Source organism: Vombatus ursinus, unplaced genomic scaffold, assembly GCF_900497805.2.
Source record: "Vombatus ursinus unplaced genomic scaffold, bare-nosed wombat genome assembly UNPS02011649.1, whole genome shotgun sequence".
In the NCBI taxonomy this organism is placed as follows: Eukaryota; Metazoa; Chordata; class Mammalia; order Diprotodontia; family Vombatidae; genus Vombatus; species Vombatus ursinus.
The window spans coordinates 1186555-1205145 of record NW_020951427.1 but is presented as its reverse complement, the minus strand read 5'-3'; the positions used below and the strand labels follow the sequence as shown (position 1 = coordinate 1205145).

Below are 18591 nucleotides of genomic sequence, written 5' to 3'. Positions count from 1 at the left end.
CTCTCTCTCTCTCTCTCTCTCTCTCTCTCTCTCTCTCTCTCTCTCTCTCTCTCTCTCTCTCTCTCTCTCTCTCTCTCTCTCTCTCTCTCTCTCTCTCCCTTTTCCCTGCACCAACACAGAGGCAAGAGTTCTCTAAGCTTAGCTAAGCTGGCCTAGTCTGACAGTCACTGGGCCAGACCTTGAAGCTTCTTCATTTTTTCAGGACCTGTTAGAACTTCCAGTGTTCAGGCCTTGCTTCCACAAAATTCAGGTCCTCCACACTTAAGACTGAAATCATTATTGTTATGTTGTCACTGTTGTCACGAAAGAAAATAAAAGGAACAAGAACAATGTGGTGTAGTGGAAACAGTTGGGAATTTCAAGTTGGAGGGGCTTGTTTCAAATTTTATTCCTTTCCCTTGCTAGCTGTATGACCTTGGCCCAATATGTGACTTCTTAGTAAAGCAAAGTGATGACTTTACCTCTCTGGTATCAGTCTTGTTCAACAGGACTGGAAGGCTTCTAAGATCTCTTCCAGCTTGACATTCATGAGAGGAAAAGGAAAATTATCCTCACAGAAAAATTTTGCTCCTCGTGGGGTAGCTTACTTCCTAAACACAAGATCTTGTGATTATTCATAAAATTAGCCAAAGCTTATGATAAATTGTTAGGTCTTGAAATAGTCAGAGTCAAAATAACTCTTTTCACAGTCGTGTGAATTCTCCAACCTCCTCTGAAGGGTTGTTCCCTTTCTGTCCTTATACATCTGTTTAAAAAAGCATATATATCCTTCACTGAGCCAGAGGGCTATCTAGTGTTTGTTTTGAAAATTAGAGGATGAATTCCAAGGGCTACAGGGGGCTTTACCCCAGACTAGGGTTTATTTATCCCAGCCTCCTTCCTTCCTGGAATTCTATCTAGCATCATAAGCATTGTCTCCTTTCCTTAGCCTCTCAGGTCCCCACTAAAACCTCATTTTCACCCTATTCCCCTATGCCTCCCTGTTCTCCATTCATTCCCCACGGGCTTTTCCTCTTTCCCCTATCAGATCAAACTTTAGTTCAGGGAAGAACCATATCCTTCACAGTTAAGGTAAAGGGGAAGTGTTGCTATCACTCACTCCTATTCAGTAGCATGAGAATCTTGTTACTCTCTGTTTTTCTTTGTTTTTTTTTTATTTTTGTTTTTGTTTTCAGAAAGCTATAAGGTTTGAAAGATGATAGGATCTCACAATGGTTTGTGAGACTGTTAAACAGTCTGAAAACCACTACACTATTTTAATTGAATTTTTTATAACCATGGATTTCTCAATGCTTTTTTCTCTTTGCTAATCCTTCTATTATTTTTGTCATCCCTGTTTTTCTTACTTCATTCTCTCCCTTTCATTTCTCTCTTTTTTCTTCTCTCCTTCACCTTCATTCTCCAACTTGATGCCAGTGAAATCACAGCTGTTTTTAGCAGTCAGGAAAAAGTTTTCCAATCTGATCCATCATCCAAATTTCCTGTATTTGTCACTCAGTATTTTAAACAAATTGTAATTTATTTGGAGGATGCCTTCGCTGAAGTTAGGAAAGAGAGTACATACTGCCACCTGCTGGGGTTTTATATGAAGGAGAGAAGGTACTAGATTCTGGTAAAGATTTTGTCCTATTTCTAAAGCCATATTTTATAAAATACCTTATCAAAAGTCGACCAGTGAGGTCACAGTTTCACCTTTATTCCTCAGCAATCTCTGTCATGCAGGTTACCTGCAGTAAAAATTATTCAGATTTTCTTTCTCATGGCTTATCCTTTTTTTTAATGATTCAACCAGTATAGCATACACATAATTGATTAAATTCAAACTTTTTCTCCCTCTGATTTTTCTTGAATAATAAAAATAAATTACAGTAATATAAAGGCAAAACTTAACTCTGGCAGATTTGACTGTAAATGTTGAAGTCTTCATTTTTTTTAGTGAACAAGAAAAAATATCCTTTTTCACACATAGAAACAAAGCAATAATTCTGTCTGAAGTTAGAGAAGAAAAAATAATAAAGTTTCACTCTCCTTTCCTCCCTTTCATCCCCCTCTTTCTACCCTCCTTTCCTTTCCCCAATCACTCCCCTCCCCTTCTGTGCAAGTGGAAAAAAATACTTACCATTACCAACTTCCCAGGGTTATTGTTAGAAAAACACTTTGTGAAACTTAATCTTTATTTGTAAGGCTCTTTATTATTTGTAATAACACAAGAAGAAAAAGGGTTTAAATCCAACCTCTTACTCGTATTGCTTGTATAACCTTAGGCAAGTCACTTAAGGCCTTAGTGTTCCCAGGCAATTCTCTAAGACTTTTAGTTATGGATGAGTTGCAGTTCTACATTGGTGGAAGGAGTTTCTCCTCTGGAATCTGCCAACCTTGATGAAATTAAAGGTCCCTGTCCCTCCTCATGCCCTTTCTCCAAATTTTAAATGAGGTAAATTTCCTTGGATTGATTCCTTCCTCACATTCACACTCAGAGTTACTGAAATGTAACAGCATCATGGTTACCATCTTTTCTTTTGTTATGGAGAGGCTTTGACTTAAGGCTGACTCTAGACCAGACAGGGACAAGGAAATGAATGTGACAAGCTGGTTGTTTTCTAATACCAGCCAGAATGCTCACAGCTTTTCCAAATGTTGACAATTTACCTGTACAAGACCCGTACAAGAATTCCTACCTGAAGGAAAGTTGTGCTAGAGTAGTACTTATCACTTATAGTCTTTCCATAGGGTTAAATTCAATTTATTCCTTTTTTCTCTTTCCCTGATGACAGTTGATATCCAGAAGAAGAAACAATCTTTCCTACTCATCCTAGGAAACCTTGTTTGCATGTCTCTAACAACTTAATGGCCAGTGAAAGTTAATAGGCTGTATGTGGGGGAGGGGAGATATCTGTTGACACACAGCTCTCATTGCAGCAATATAAGAAGGAAGGAAACAAGCATTTATTAATCACCTATTATATATCAGGCACTGCACTAAGTACTTTACAAATATCTCTTTGATCCTCACAACAACCCTGGTGGGTAGGTGCTATTTTTATTCCCATTTTACAATTGAGAAAACTGAGGCAGATAAAAGTTAAATGACTTGTCCAGGATCACAGAGCTAGTAAGTGTCTGAGGCTAGATTTGAATTAAGGCCTTCCCAACTCTGAGGCCAGACACTCTATCTCCTGTGCCACCTAGCATGGTAAATCCAAAAACCACAGCTATTTTCCTCCCTTGACTGCTTTAGCACCTCTAGCCAGATGTTCCTGGTCCATGAGCTAAATTATCAGCTCGTTGTACTCTGACTACCTACGAGCCTAGAATTAGTGGTCTCCAAGGCAAATCTTCTGGAAGTTACCAAGGTGACTCCAAGAATGGTGGTTCTCATAATAGAGGTGAAAGAGAAGCAGTTATGCCAGGGTTCTTATATAATTACTAAAGTTGTTCAAATCAAACCATCCTTGATAAAATTGGGGTGTATTCAAATCCTAGATGGAAGTAAGGTGGAATTACTGATTAAATTGGCAAGTCAGGACATGTGGTACTATGGAAAGCATACAGAATTTGGATACCAAGTATATGGGGTTTAATCCCAACCCTTCCCCACACTAGCACTGGAGCCTTGAGCACTTCATCATACCACCTGGAACCTCAGTTTCCTCATCTGTAAAGGAATTTGACTTGATGATCTCAAAAGTCTTAACCTCTATATCTATAGCACTGTGTCAATATGGCACCAACCCAAATGAACAGAATTTTGAATTTGTCTTCAACATAGCAACTGAGAATAGTCATAACTTGTGTTTGTACACATAGGCATGTATACTACATTTCATTAGGGTGTATAATGGGAGAATTTAATTTCTTTTTAAAGGTGAACATTTATTAAATATTCAATCATTAAGAATACTATTTTTGTTTTTCACACCAAGAAAACTAAAACTTAACAAAACTTATTTTTAAATAAATTTTTACTTAAAAATACAAAAGTTTTAAAGATCTGTTTTAATTAAACTTTTATCTTTACCCTAAAATAAAGAATAGCCATTTCTTTATTTTCTTGGATAATAAAACATCTTCCAAGTTGACCCTGCTCTCCTCATTTTGTACTTTGCCATAAAGAACTAATGGTGGAATTTGCTACCTGGTGACCACAGGTGAAACTTTTTTAAAATTATAAGATTTTACCTTCTTTGCCTATGCAGACTAGGGGCTGGGGCTGGGGGAGGAATCATGGAAAACAAAGTGGGAAAATTTTCTAATTCATTTTTTCCTAACCCAGATGCAAGGTTTTTGGAGTCCCTCAAAATGATAAAGGGACTAAGAGGTGGGGGACAGGAAGGAGGAGGGCAGACAGCTCATCTGACCCCAGGAGTAACTGGGTTTTGCCAAATAGCCCTGGTAGTGACTAAAGCAAGCAAGGCAGCACCATGTACAGAACTTGTAATAAAACCATAGAGAGTCAATCCCTAGACTACTGAACATCTAACACACTAGATATGCCTCCTGTTTTCCCTCCACACCAGAGACCCATGGAAAGAGAGAAAAAGAAAGCTAGTGCAGGAAGAGGAGAAAGGAAGAAAGAATCCTAGTGATGACAGCTGCAACAACTCCCCTGATACTCCTAAAGATGGTCCAAAGCCCTGGGGGGTTCTGGAGAGGACTGTTGGCACATTAGGGTTTATTTGGGTCACCCATGAAATGCTCCATAGTATATACCAATATTTATGTAACATTTACAAGATAGATACATGGAAATTCATATACATCATACACACCTTGATGTAGTCACATACATCATAAGAATTGAAGCTACTTATCTCATTAGCTCTCTATCATTCTGTCCCTCCTCCCTTTCTCAGTCATACTCACAGAAAAATCTGTCTATATCCATGGCTTCCAATTCCTTTTCTTTCATTTTTTTTCTAAACCCACTGCAATCTGACTTCTAACCTCAACACTCAAACAAAATTGTTCTCTCTGACGTTACTAGTGATCTCTGAATTGCTAAATGCAATGGCCTTTTCTCAGTCCTTATCTTTCTTGCCCTCTCTGAAACATTCAGTGCTGTTCAGCCTCTTCTCCCCCAAGATTTTCTTTATTCTGTATTTTATGACACTCCTGTCTTCATTCTCTTTCTACATATCTGACTCCTCCTTAATTTCCTTTGTTGGATCATCATCACTCTCCCGCCCACTAAGTAGGTGTGTTCTCTAAAGTTCTATCTGGGGTCCTCTTCTCTTTGCTTTTTCTGCTCTCTAAACTGGTGACCATATCAGCTTCTCATGGGTTCAGTTATCATCAATATTCAAATTGCAGACCTAATCTCTCTTTTGGGCTCCTGTCCCACATCACCAACTATTGAAAATTTCAAATTGTATATTCCACAGACATTTTAAACTCAGCATTTCTGAAAGAGAATCATTTAACTATATCCCCAAAACCCACCTCTCTTTCCCATTACTGTAAAAGATATCACCATCCTCCTCAAAACTTCAGTGTCATCCTGATTCATTCACTCATCCCACATATATAATCATTTGCCAACGGTTATTATTTCTATCACTATAGTAGCTTTCATATATATCCCCTTTACTCCACGCAATCATTACCCTCATTTAAGCCTTCATTACTTCTCTCTTAGACTATTGCAGTAGCCTTCTTCAAACTCTTCTTAAAATGTAGATCTAATCATGCCACTATTGTTCACAAGAACAAACCCCAAAATCTGAAATGGTCTGAGAAAGAAATTTAGTAGGTAGCTTGGTAGACAAAGAACCAGAAAGAAGAGATGGTTCCCCTCACAAGTCTTTATGAGATTACATTATGTAGAGTTCAAACAAAGGTATATGGACATTTGCCTGATTGACCTTATGTAAGTAGAAGGTAGTCTCCAAGAGAAAGGCAGATTGAGATGTATGTCAGCAAGTAAATCAATCTATTCTGGGGAACGCAAAACACAACTTTTGGGTGCACCCAAAATAAGACCTGTGGGAACCCAAAACAAGTACTGAGTGGAATCTAAACATTCCTTACAGCCAACCAGTTTCGTAGGAGTATCTCCGAGGTCAGTCTGACCTCTCATTAAGTTTTTGAGTAACATAATTTTTTAGCCACATTAAAAAAAAGTTCAATAAAAGGTTCAAAGCTAGGTTCAAACAATATTAAAAAATGATAAATAATCCATGCCACCCTCTTTTTTAAAAAACCCCAGCACTTCCTTATTACCTCAATAATCAAATAAAAACTCCTCTAATTGTTATTTAAAACTCTATATAATCTGTCTCTAGCCTACCTTCTAGGCTTCTTACATACCACTCTTTTATATACTGTTTGTGATCTAGTCCAGGGCTTCTGAAACTTTTTCCACTCATGACCCACAGTTTAAGAAGGACTGGTCAGTCATACTGGCCAGTTTGTTGTACTCCACATGTACGAAATCCCATCTCCCATCCCCATGCTTTTGTACTGGTTGTCCCCTCATATGCTGTCCCTCATTATCTCAGACTCTTAGAATCCCTGGTTTCCTTCAAGACTTAACTTAAATCCGTCTTTTCATATGAGACCTTTCCTGATCCTCCTCCCCCTCCTCAGCTGTCCTACTCAAAAGATAACATTGTGTCTGCTCTATAGATATTTGGCATATACCTATGTTTGTGTTTTGTATGTACCAATAAATGTATATTTTGTCTCCCCCATTAGGATGTAGGTTCTTTGAGGAAAGGGACTGCTTCACCTTTTTCATTGTATCTCTAACATTTAGTTGAGTGCTGGGTACCTAGTAGGTACGTAATAAATGTTTGCTTGTTTCATTGAGCAATTGCTTGCAGGGACAGTTTTTGTTTTTATCTTTAAATCCCCAGTGTCTAAAACCATGTCTTGTACATAGTAAGAGCTTAATGAATATTTGTCAAATTAAACTGAATCTCATTGGATCCTCACAACAACACAAGCTGGGGCAGTTGTTTTTGCAAGTGTTTTTATGACTGTTATGCAGTATCACATGGTTAGTGTAGAAGAAGCAGACTCAAACTGAGATCTTCTGACTTCAAGGCCAATAGTCTCTCTACTGTGCCACATTGCCTCTCAATTAGATGACATTTAGGGAAGGACATATGTTGAGAAGTACAAGTCATCATCATAAGTGTTCTTTCACAGACTTGCACACCTTTTCCAGATCATCATATCTTTATTGTTGGAAAAAATTCACCAAGGCTAAGGGAGATTAGGAAAATTTGTCAGTCCTTAATTGCTTAATGGTTTTTGGCCAGTCTCCAAAGAATACTGTCATTAATAAAAAAGACAATGTTTATGACTGCTTTGGCAGCACTAAAGAGAAGAGCATAAAGATTAAGATGAAATAAGTGAAAGTTACCTATACATCTGAAATCTACAAAGTAATAGTCCCATTATCTGCTTTCAAGGCCACAAGGCATGAGTTTTTAGAGGTAATGGTTGGTATTCATTAGAATATTGAAACATAGAGTACAGTGTGGTTAAAGTTGGGGAGGAGAAAAAATATGATGAAAATTGAGTATTCCAGTTGAGAGAGAGCCAAGATGAAACAGTAGAATTGGTCTCTGGCCACCTGTTTATACAACCACCTTCAAACCAAACAAATAAGAATTTTAGCCATTACCCTGCTGAGCAAGTGTCCTTCAACTCTACAGAAAATCATACCTTTTTCTAATTAAATAATTAGATTTTAATTAATAATTAATTTTAATTAATAATTTCTAATTAATAAGTCCTACAGAAATGTGGAGATATACATAGTATACTAGAAAAAATATTGCCTTTGGAGATATAAAATCAGGTTTTCACTTGGCCTCAGTTTCCTTTTCTGTAAAATAAGGGGGTGAACTAAATAAAGGGACTCTAATACGTTCCACCTCTAAAACCCTACGATCTTCAAATAAAACATTAGAGCTTCCTTCAAGTCTTTGATAAAATCCCACCTTCTGCAAGAAGCCTTTCCAGATTCCCCTTAATGGGAGTGCTTTCCCTCTGATCATCTCCAGTTTATCCTGTATATGGTTTCTTTGAACATAGGTATTCATGTATTATCTCCTCCTATTAGACTATAGGCTCCTCAATAGCTATGAATTTTACCCTTCTTTCTGTCCCCAGCACTTAGGACAGTGGCTGGTACCTAGTGGGTATTTAATGCTTGCTGACTGTCTCACTTTAGGTAGAATTAAGCATATTGAAATTTAAGACTCAGGCTAGCTCAATTTACCTTATCTCCTATATTATCCCCAAACTCCTAGGGAAGTAAGTGGCTGTAAGCCCATGTGTAAACTCAGGAGGGAGTCACAACTATAAGTGGTAGAGTTCAGTGTGGAAATACCAGCAAATCTAGGACAAGGTACTCAAGGTGAGCCAAAGCCTGATACTGGCACATTTTGAGACCACAGGGAGGATGGACAAGAAAAAACAAGGCAAGAGAGAAGAAAGGAGTAGCCCCCAATAGTCAACTTGCTATTGATATTCAAAAGTTTCATGGAGCTGGCTATCATTCTGCAGTTTGATGCCATTCAACTTGGTGGCAACTAGGTCACCCAGGATCCTACCTTTGATGACTAATAAGGCTCACCATCTCCAAGTACTCTGTCCCTTAAACCTTTTTTTTTTCTTCTGACCCAGAGGGAAACCATAGCTCTCCAAGATGGCCAACCTTTTGCTAGCTAACCTTAAAAACTAACGTGAATGACTGATAACAGCTTTCTTGGACCATTGGATTTGGAGCTGAAAGGAACTTAAAGATCATCTGGTCTGGGGGGTCCTGAATTTTTTTATAATATAAAATAACTTCTCCAAAGCCACAGAACTACTGATAACCAGAACTGAAACCCAAGTCTTCTAACATGGATGGATGGATGGATGGATAGATAGATAGATAGATGGACAGATAGATAGATAGATAGATAGACAGAATAAATGTAAAATAGGCAAGAATTTTTGACAATGAATTAAAGGTGGGGAATTGTGAAGAAAGAAAGAGATTTCAGGGTCCTCATCCTGGCAGACTGAAAGAAATGCATTACTATCAATATAAACAAGGAAGTTAGATGGGAGGACAGGTTTGGGAAGGAAATGATGAATTGAACTGATAGTTCTCTGACTCTACCTCAACTATGCCCCCTTTAGAAAGTTCAATGTTGAGGTCCTATTGGTTTTATGGTGATATTGTTAACCTGTTGGTTATATAAACTCTATGTTATAAGTCCTATTGGTTATATGTGATTATGGAAAGAGGCATTGTCAAATCTTCTACAGAAATCCACACTGGTCATGTAATCAAATGGTTACATAAGCCCATACTCTTTCTCTCTCTCAACCCCTTACCCCCTAACACAGAGATTCAGACAATTGTGTTATAATTAAAAAGCTGTGGAAAAATTTTTTTCATGGCCTCTGATATTCATTCAGTGCAAAGAGGTACCAGAAGGGCTTTAATTAAGTACCAGTAATTGGATAGCATCCTGATACAAGGGAAGGATAGATGTCTAAAATACAGGAAAAGATCAAAGTATGATAACATTCACCTGCATGAAATACCAGCTTTAGTTAGCTCAGGGGAAAAAAAAAATTACAAGACTTCAAATTGCTTCCATCTGTGAATTTTTCTTAAAGCCGTTATCCTGGGAGTGGGGGAAAGGGTGGAGTGTGCAAAAGTGATTCATAAAAACCATGAGATGAAACCCCAAGGAAGATGACACCCAAGTGTAAAGTTATATCTTCACTCCTCCTGCCTGACTTGCCCTCCCTATCTTAGATCTATGGGGTAATGAAACAGATTCTCCCTGGACCTAAAAAGGATATTTAAAGCTTTTGCTAAACATGAGAGTCTGATTCTCTGGAGCCATTCAGGCTGCTTATTGACTGATAAAATCATCTGAGTTCTTATAACTGGGCTAAGGAATCAATACAGAGCAATGCTCAGATTCCAACTCATGACATACAGGCCCCCAAATGGCTACTAATAATTTTAAAACTTCACAACAAGTGGCAGGTTTGTGCTTTCAGTCTGTCATTATCTCTTTATTGAGAAATCTCTTCTGTGTGAAGTATATGAGCATCAATATTCACCTTCCTTCCTCTCTGTCTGCTATTCCAGCTGCTACAGAAGTGTCCTTCTCCTTTGATGTTGGAAATGGGCCAGTGGAGATTGTTGTTAGGTCTCCCTCTCCACTCAATGATGACCAGTGGCACCGGGTCATTGCTGAGAGAAACGTCAAGCAAGCAAGTCTGCAGGTGGACCAGCTGCCACAGCAAGTGCAAAAGGCACCTACAGAAGGTCACACACGCCTAGAGCTTTACAGTCAGCTGTATGTGGGTAAGTAACAGGAAAGTAATATCACTCCTATCACCCTAGTCTATGCAAATAGCTTCAAAACTACAAGAGACAATTGCTTCTCTCATATGGGTAATATAGATACAGATATTTCTGTGAATTGGGGAGTTAACCGTTTGAGGTTTTCTCCCAATTCTGTGATTCTCTGATCCTTTAGGAGACAAATAGCTGTAATATTTGTGCAGTGGGAAGCACTCCTGGCTTGGAATCAGGAGACCTGCATTCAGATCCATCTTTTTAATTTACTATCATTATGATAGTGGGCAAGTCCCTCTCTGTTTACATATATAAAAGCCTCAATTTTTGTATATGTAAAATGGGAATAATAATAACGGGTATTTATGTAGCCCCTTGAAGGATGCTTCATGTGCTTTACATGTTTAACCTCTCATGTGAGCTTCCTAACACCACAAGATATGTACTATAGGCTTTATTATCCCCGTCAGCAGAAGCAGAATTTGAACCAAAGTCTTCCTGAATCCAGCCTTCTATCCACAATCACTTGCCACCTTGTATTGTAGCCTTCGCAGAGCTGTGTGGGAAAAAAATATGCTTTGTATATATCTGAATGCTATTCAATAAGCTCTCAATGCCAAACAAAAATGTACCTTGCAGTAGGTGCTTTATAAATGTGTTGAATTCATTTGAATTGAAAACTATGCTTCCTCCTCTTGGAAATAAACAGAAACACATGTGTTTGCCCATCCCTCACTAGAGTTGATAAGTAATAAAAGGCTTTTTATTTCTTTTTACTTTATTTCATTGGATGACCAAAAAGGCTATATGTTGGATAATAAATGCAAATAAAACTGCAAATGTGGGCAACCTTAATAAACATCAAACTCCCAGAGGACTAGAGTCAGCCACATAGGTTAAGCTCAGATACCAATGCTTTTGTTTGTATGGGTGAGTATTCCCCAATTCAGAGTCTCATTTAACATTTTCCAAATCAGTATAAAATGAGACCAGTCAAAATCTATTTCCAAGTACAGTGATTCTTCAAGTTTGCTTTCCAGAGTAAGAATCTTTTAGGAAATAAGTAGTTGTCTATTGAATGGAAACGATGGACGTTTGAGACACTCTGGTGAATACTTGTAGAACCACCCTGAGATTCCCAGATGTTTTGCCACTGAAGCTTGACTGGGCTTACTGTAAAATTTTACTGTCTCAGTCCACTGCATGAAATTCTGAGATTTTATCCACGTTGTTTATCCCTCCAACAATATAGATCAGAACCCATCCACAGCTGCCCTTCCTGAATGAATCTTGTCCATCAAATACCACCAGATTTTAATTGGTTTCTAGCTGTAATTCTCTCCCACCCATTAACACAGAAAAGTTCCTGAACCACTCAAACTTCAGACCCTTTGTTGATTTTATAAAATAAGGAAATAGAAGGTTGTGTGCTCAATGGACAAACTCCAGTACAGATAGTTCTTGTTTTACATAAGTGGACCATTCCGCAGGCCTCTACATAAAACAATTTTTACATAATGCAAATTTACCCTTACCCACCCACTTCACTTAGCCTATATAACAAAGGTATACACAAAATAATACCATTAGACAAGTCATAAAGTATACTCAAATGCAGATATAGTAAATACTGTATCACAATAATAAACAGAATTATGCAATGAAAGGTAAAATTTACAATAAAGTATGTAGAGTAATGATAACATAAATGTGCAGTATGTTGCCCCTTCCTTACCCACTTCATCTAGCCTTTATCACTGCTGGTTGACTGTGCAGCATATTTTATAAAGCCATCAAGAAATGTATGGACAGTGGCTTTCTTTTTTTCATTGCATATCTGATGTTAGCAAGCAATAATATCATCGGCTAGTCTTTGAACTCTTAAAAATTTTGAAATATTTGGATCCATATTTTCAATACCAGAAAAAAATTCACTCAAATGATTAAATGCTTCTGCCAACTGCTTCATTGTGAACCTTTTTGGTTCGACCATGGGTCCTGAAGCTTCCTTTTCTTCTGCAATCTTTGCAACTAGCAACTCAATCAGATTCTCATTCAACAGTTCTTCTTCCTGAGATGTAATCAACTCCTCCACAGCATGCTCTTTTTGTTTTGTTTTGTTTTATTTTTTTTTTTTGGATTGAAGATTTCTTTCAGAATTCTTTATGTAAAGGAACATTTGCATAATGTGAATTTATGTAAAGTGAGAACTGACTATAGAGCCTGGGATAACAGGGATTATAGCTGCAGTAATGATCTAGAGCCCTTCTGATCCATGGTTACCATGTTTAAAATGGTAGCCTCTTAGACCTACAGACCCAGGACATCAGCAGTCAACAGTCAGCTCACTGTGGGGTAACTGGCTCTTGCTATCCAAATTTGCATAGAACTCATGTCTAAATTAACCATTTAGGGTTCTAGATTACTAGAAAGGTATCTTATGCCAGAGAGTACTCTAAATCTAGAAAGGCACCTACAGAAAGTCACACATGCCTAGAGCTTTACAGCCAGCTGTATTTGGGTAAGTAACAGAAAAATAGTATCACTTCTATCACTTAGGCAATGCAAATGTCTTCAAAACTACAGAAAGCAATTTCTTCTCTCATATGGGTGAGTTAGATACGGATATTTCTGTGAATTAAAGAATTAACCCTTTGAGGTTTTCTCCCAGTTTTGTGATTCTCTGATTCTTTAGGAGACAAATAGCTGCAATGGAAATGAGGCCCAAGATACTTCATCAATAATCAAAAAGTTTCTTTCCTAGTGTAGGATTTTATAACACATGGAATAGAATGTCTTTAGGAATACTTGTTTCTTTTTATCCAAAGCTTTTTGGTTTTGTATCACAGTCATTTCTGAGGGAACAAAAAACTCTCTCCCTTCCCCATTCTGTTTAAATCCTCCCACTAGCCAAGAAAAAAATTGATAAAACACATGATGCTGTGACCATGTATAATAATGTACATAACATTCTGCCTGAATTGTCCCTCTATGTTTCTACTGAGAGTAGAGAGGAATGCTTCATTCTCTATTTTCTGGGATTATTTTTGTTTTGTTTTGTTTTGTTTTACTTGCTCAGAGTTCATATTGTTTTAGGAATCTTTTCCTCAAACTCTGGTGGCTAGTAAGCCAACCATCTCCAGACACGTGTGTATATGTGTGGGTGTGTGTGTGTATGTATGTGTGTGTATTGTGTGTGTACATATGTACATATATTTGTGCTTCCTTTGGGGGGAATAGAGATAAAACTTTGAAATTCATAGTCACTGCATATTTAAAGAGGCTTTTCCTTCAGTCCGACAAGCATTTATTAAGTTCCTACTATATACTGGGCACTAGGGATTCTAAGACAGAAGTGAAAAAAAAATCCCTGTTTTCAAGGAGCATATCTTCTGCTGGCTTTTGAGATCAAATGAGAAAGAGACACATAAGGAACAGGGTATAGGACCATTACTGGATGGACTAAGCTAAAATACTCCTCAAGTATTGCACTTGGAAGGTTTTAAAAAGATTGACTAGTACCAATAGTATCCACAGCAGTACCGTATAACAGCAGTGCTGCTATCAGAAGTCAGAAGGACCTGAGTTCAGGTTCTGCTTCTGGTACATGTCAGCTGAGTGGCCATGGACAAGTCATGTAACTTCTCTTTGCCTCAGGCAACTCTCTAAAATTTTAAATTAGAGATGAAGCCAAAGGAATCTTTCTTACATAGGGACCTACCCCCAGCCCTCATCAAACAAGTAGTAAAAGGTTTACCAAATAGCCCTTGTATTGCTGGGAGACTGAAGATCATCTATAAATAAAAGGTCAGGTGACCTTTTCAGAAATGAGTGCCCTTGAGGATGCAGTATTTATCCTTGTGCAAACAGGTTGGATGTAATTAAGCTTAGTGTAGTCACTATGATTGCTCTCTTCCTTTTTTTTTTTTTTCTTTTTCATAGTAAGTCTGAGCTCCTAGCTTTTAACTTCCTAATAGCTTATGTTTCGGTATTATGATGGCCTGACTGGACATCTTCTCCTAAGAGGGCTTCTCCAAATTTTTCTACAGCAGTAATAGCCTACAGGAGGCTGGTCCCAGGGAGAATCAGCCCTACTTGTCAAGCAGTTCCCTGAACTGTGAAATCCAGTTACACAAAAGCTAGCTGTCACAAACCATTGGACTTGGAATCAGGAGACAGAGTCTAATCCATGCTCTGCCACTGTGTGACCTACAGCAGGACACTTAACTTCTGGGTGGGAATTGAAGGCCTAAAAAAAGTCACTCTTAGGCAGCCAGTTTCTTCATCTGTAACATGAGGAGTCTGGACAGGGGTCATCTTTAAGGTCCCTATCATTCCAGACATTTTGCACTTTTAAATTAAATGAGGCAGAGGTTCATGCATCCTTTCTGCTTATACCTTTGTTCCCTTGCTTCTCTTTCTCTCTTCTTTTCTCTCTAAATTGTCATACCCATACCACCTCTCCAACATGGTGCCTCTTTTATTTATATTTCTCGATTAGCTGATCTGAAAGTGGATGGTTTTAGCCATCAGTCACTAGAGGAAGGTGCACTGTTACCAAGAATGTCCTTCAAAATCATTGTCCAGGGGTTCCACGTATGTGCCACAGGTACCATAGTATCTAACCACAAGACACTGCTACTGATAAGGTATCAGTCACTCCTTCTGAAAAAAGCCTAATAAAAGAAGGAAAAAGGAGTGCAAGCTACATAGAATCTTAAAGGCAGCAAGAAGAAATCATTACAAGGGGGATGGCTTGGAGTCATGGCAAGCAGTGGGAATTCAGTTCTACAACTCTGACTTAACAGAGGAGAAAGTAACAGAGAAATTTTAAAAAGCCACAAGGAGAAAATGATTACTGGTATTTATCTAGAGCTACACTCAGGACTTTTCTGTGTTCTGTCCTATAATAAGCAGCTAGCATATGACTGGTTCCCTGGATGGCCTGGCAGTAACTTGGCCATCACACAGCTTTCCCTAGTCATGGTCCAGGTGCTGGGGCTCACATCTTATGTAGGCAGCCATGGACCAGATTTCTTTAAAGCGCTAGCGAGCAGCAGGCATGCCCATGGTCATCACATAAATGAGGCTGATAACATGCTGTATTCAGCTGAAGCCCCTTTTGGTTGTAAAGTATCTCAGGGAGCTCAGAGTATTGGCAACAACAGTGCCAGTGATAGGACTGTGAGAGAGGACTAGGATGGCTGTTGAGAACCCAGCTTCTGGAATCCCAGCTGGGGACCCAGGCTATTGGTCCAGGACATGACAATACAGGCAGCAGGTGTGGGCACTAATGGGAGGCAGGCTGGGCATGAGTCAAAGCAGACAGCACAGGATCAGGGGCAATGAAAGGCAGAAGAGAAGGGGTCAAGACAGGCAGAGGCAGCAAATCAAATACAGTGAGCAAGGACTATAATCCACTAGGTCCCTCCTTCAAAAAGGAGATAGGTTCCCTGACTGCATCTGAAGTCATTTTGGAAGCTGTTATCCTTAGAGCCTCAGATCTGCTTAGTTGGGTTAATATTCTATCTGAAACTCTCAGTGTCTAAAGTGGCTTTACTCATTTTTCTGCCTGGTTTATTTCCAAAGTAAAGAGGGAGTTATCTTCATCTAAGGCAAGATCTTTTATTTTTGACACCTGATGGCATCTGGTGCCCTTATTTCTCCAATTTCAGAGGCAAGATTTGTCCTAGGGCTAGGGTACTCCTGGTAACTCAAGATCCTCGGATGGCCTGAGAAGAAAATTAAGTTTAAATCAACCAACATTTATTAGATGCCTACAAAGTGCCAGACACTGTGCCAGGGATAAGAAAACCAAACCACAACAACCCCTGACCTCAAAAGACTTGTGTTCTGCTAAGGGAATACATAGCATAAATACCTACTTATTTACATGACTTCTGAATTTGAATGAGAGCTCCTTTACAGCAGGAGCTCTGTTATGCCTTTTTCTGTATCCTCAGAGTTTAGCAAAATGCCTGGTGCATAATAAACCCTTAATAAATGCTTGTTGACTGAGTGACTGACTGATGGCTTGAGGATTGAATCTGTGATTACATCAATGTAAGGAACTCTCAGAAGAGGATATGTTCTCTAATTCTGCAGATGGAAACATTCTCTTCAAGTTATAGTCTTAGAGAATTGCTTGAAGGATTAAGAGATTGAGTGCCTTGTCAGGGTCGCACAGCCAATTTTATTCTGACTTCAAGTCTGGTTCTATGTCTGCTATTACCACCTGACTTCTCATTTGCTTAAAAAAAAATAGACAGCTAGGAGGTGGCTCAGCAGATAGATAGCACTGGGCCTGGAGTCAGGAAGATCTAAGTTCATTTTTGGCCTCAGACTCTTACTAGCTGTGTGACTCTGGGCAAGCCCAAGCCACTTAACCTCTCTGTCTCGGTTTCCTCATCTACATAATGGGGGTAATGGGCACCTTTTGACTGAGCATTATCAAGGATAAAATGAGACTATTTTTCAAGTGTTTTGAAAACCTTAAAGGTCTACTTAGGTGCTATCTATTATTTTAAGAGAATTCAGAATAATATACCCTAATTTCAAAAAGGAAAGAGTAATAATAACTAAGAGAGTGAAAATGGGAGGAGGATTGGGAAAGTCCTAAGATGGCCACTGAATTGTGCTCTAAAAGAAGCTTGCTTGTTGTTTAGTCAGGTCCAATTCTTCGTGACCCCCTTTTAGGGTTTTTCTTGGCAGAGATACTGGAATGGTTTGTCATTTCCTTTTCTAGTTCATTTTACTGACGAGGAAACTGAGGTAAATAGGGTTAAGTGCCTTGCCCAAGGTCACACAGTTAGCAAGTGTCTGAGGCTGGATTTGAACTCAGCAAGATGAGTCCTCTTGACTCCAGGCTTGGCACTCTATCTACTACGTCACTCAGCTGCCCCACCTAAAGCGGTGCTAGAGAAGTTTTATACCAAGCACAGGTAAGGAAGGAGAGCAAATGCATACTTGAATAATTATTGTGGCTTCTCTCTGAGGCCAAGCTTGGCTAGAGACTGTGTAGGAGAAGGAGGCCTGCCAAGCACACTAGTCCTCTCTCTGTTTGGTCAGCTGTTCCTCCTGTACACGGCATTCCAAAAGAGGGAATGGACGCCTGCCATTACCATGTCAAATGACAGAGGGAATGAGAAATTTAGGCATTTGTATGCAAGAGGATAAAAACGGGACTCTCTGGATGTGAAATTCACCCAGCTCTGTGTAACAATGAAATAGCAACTTCTAATAGCTGAACAAGTTTGGAATGAGGGCATGCAGTCCCACATCCTCTGATTAGAAACAGAAAGAAAGTGTTTGTATTCTGTTTTCCATTTCCTGTGTACTGACTCCCAGGTGAGTGACTGCGCTATCAGAATAGCCAAGCTGAAAATAAAAAATGAAACACCTCCCCACTGGAATTTGGCTCCCTGCATGAGGGCCTTGCAGCAAATCTCCAGCATTACAATGGTAACGCTGATATAGGCCTGGGGCATTTATCGAAAGAAGGGGAACAAAATACGCCAAAGCCTTTAAGAATTTTTTTTGAGAGTTGGGAGTTAATACAGGGTGAAATGTTAGGTCTAAGTCCACTTCTTTTTTTTTCCCTCATCTACTTCTCCAAAGCAAAATTCCAGCACTGCCTTTTATTAAGCGACTATTCTATTCTCAAACCATCTACATTTTTTTTCTTGTGTTCATGAAACTCATTCCTAAATCCTTTTCTCAGTTTGAATACTGCTTGATTTCCTTTGGGATTTTTTTTAAACTCTATAGCACAGGATAAAATGAAGATTGAATGCAGGTAAACAGCAAGAAATGGGCTTCTCACAAGCTAAGATTATATGAGAACCCACGCTTCACACGTGTCTCTGCACAAACATCCTTCTCAGTGCTACTGGTACCAAAGCAAGAGCCCCTCTGTCTAAGCTTGGTTCATGGGCTCCAGGTGAATGGGAAAGTAACCCTTTTCCCTGCCTGCTTCCTCTTACATTCTCTGTCAAAGTTTACCATCAATAATCAAATACCAATCAATCAGAGGGAGTGAATGAGGATGCCTAGCCACTCCCATGACCAATTTGTAACATACGCTGCTTTTCTTCGGTATTTGGAGTTATTAAGTATTCTAGATGAGCAAAACTATGGAGAGCAAAAAATATAAATATCATATGGTAAGCTGTGTGTACTCTCACTCTTGACTGTGTAAACCTCAGTAAGTCCTCTCAGTCTCATGCAGTACCTCTGCTGATCTCCCTCTCCTCCCATACTCCTTGGGT

The 18591-nt window shown here is 38.9% G+C and overlaps 1 protein-coding gene across 1 annotated transcript in view; it reads left to right on the top strand.

Annotated features, from left to right (window-relative positions):
- The window catches only part of CNTNAP2 (contactin associated protein like 2), a 2649987-nt gene that overhangs the window by 2377306 nt on the left and 254090 nt on the right, over positions 1 to 18591 (top strand). The window contains exon 17 of the mRNA XM_027856858.1: positions 10112 to 10330. Coding sequence (XP_027712659.1) covers positions 10112 to 10330 — 219 coding nt within the window. The remainder of the gene's footprint in view (positions 1 to 10111; positions 10331 to 18591) is intronic.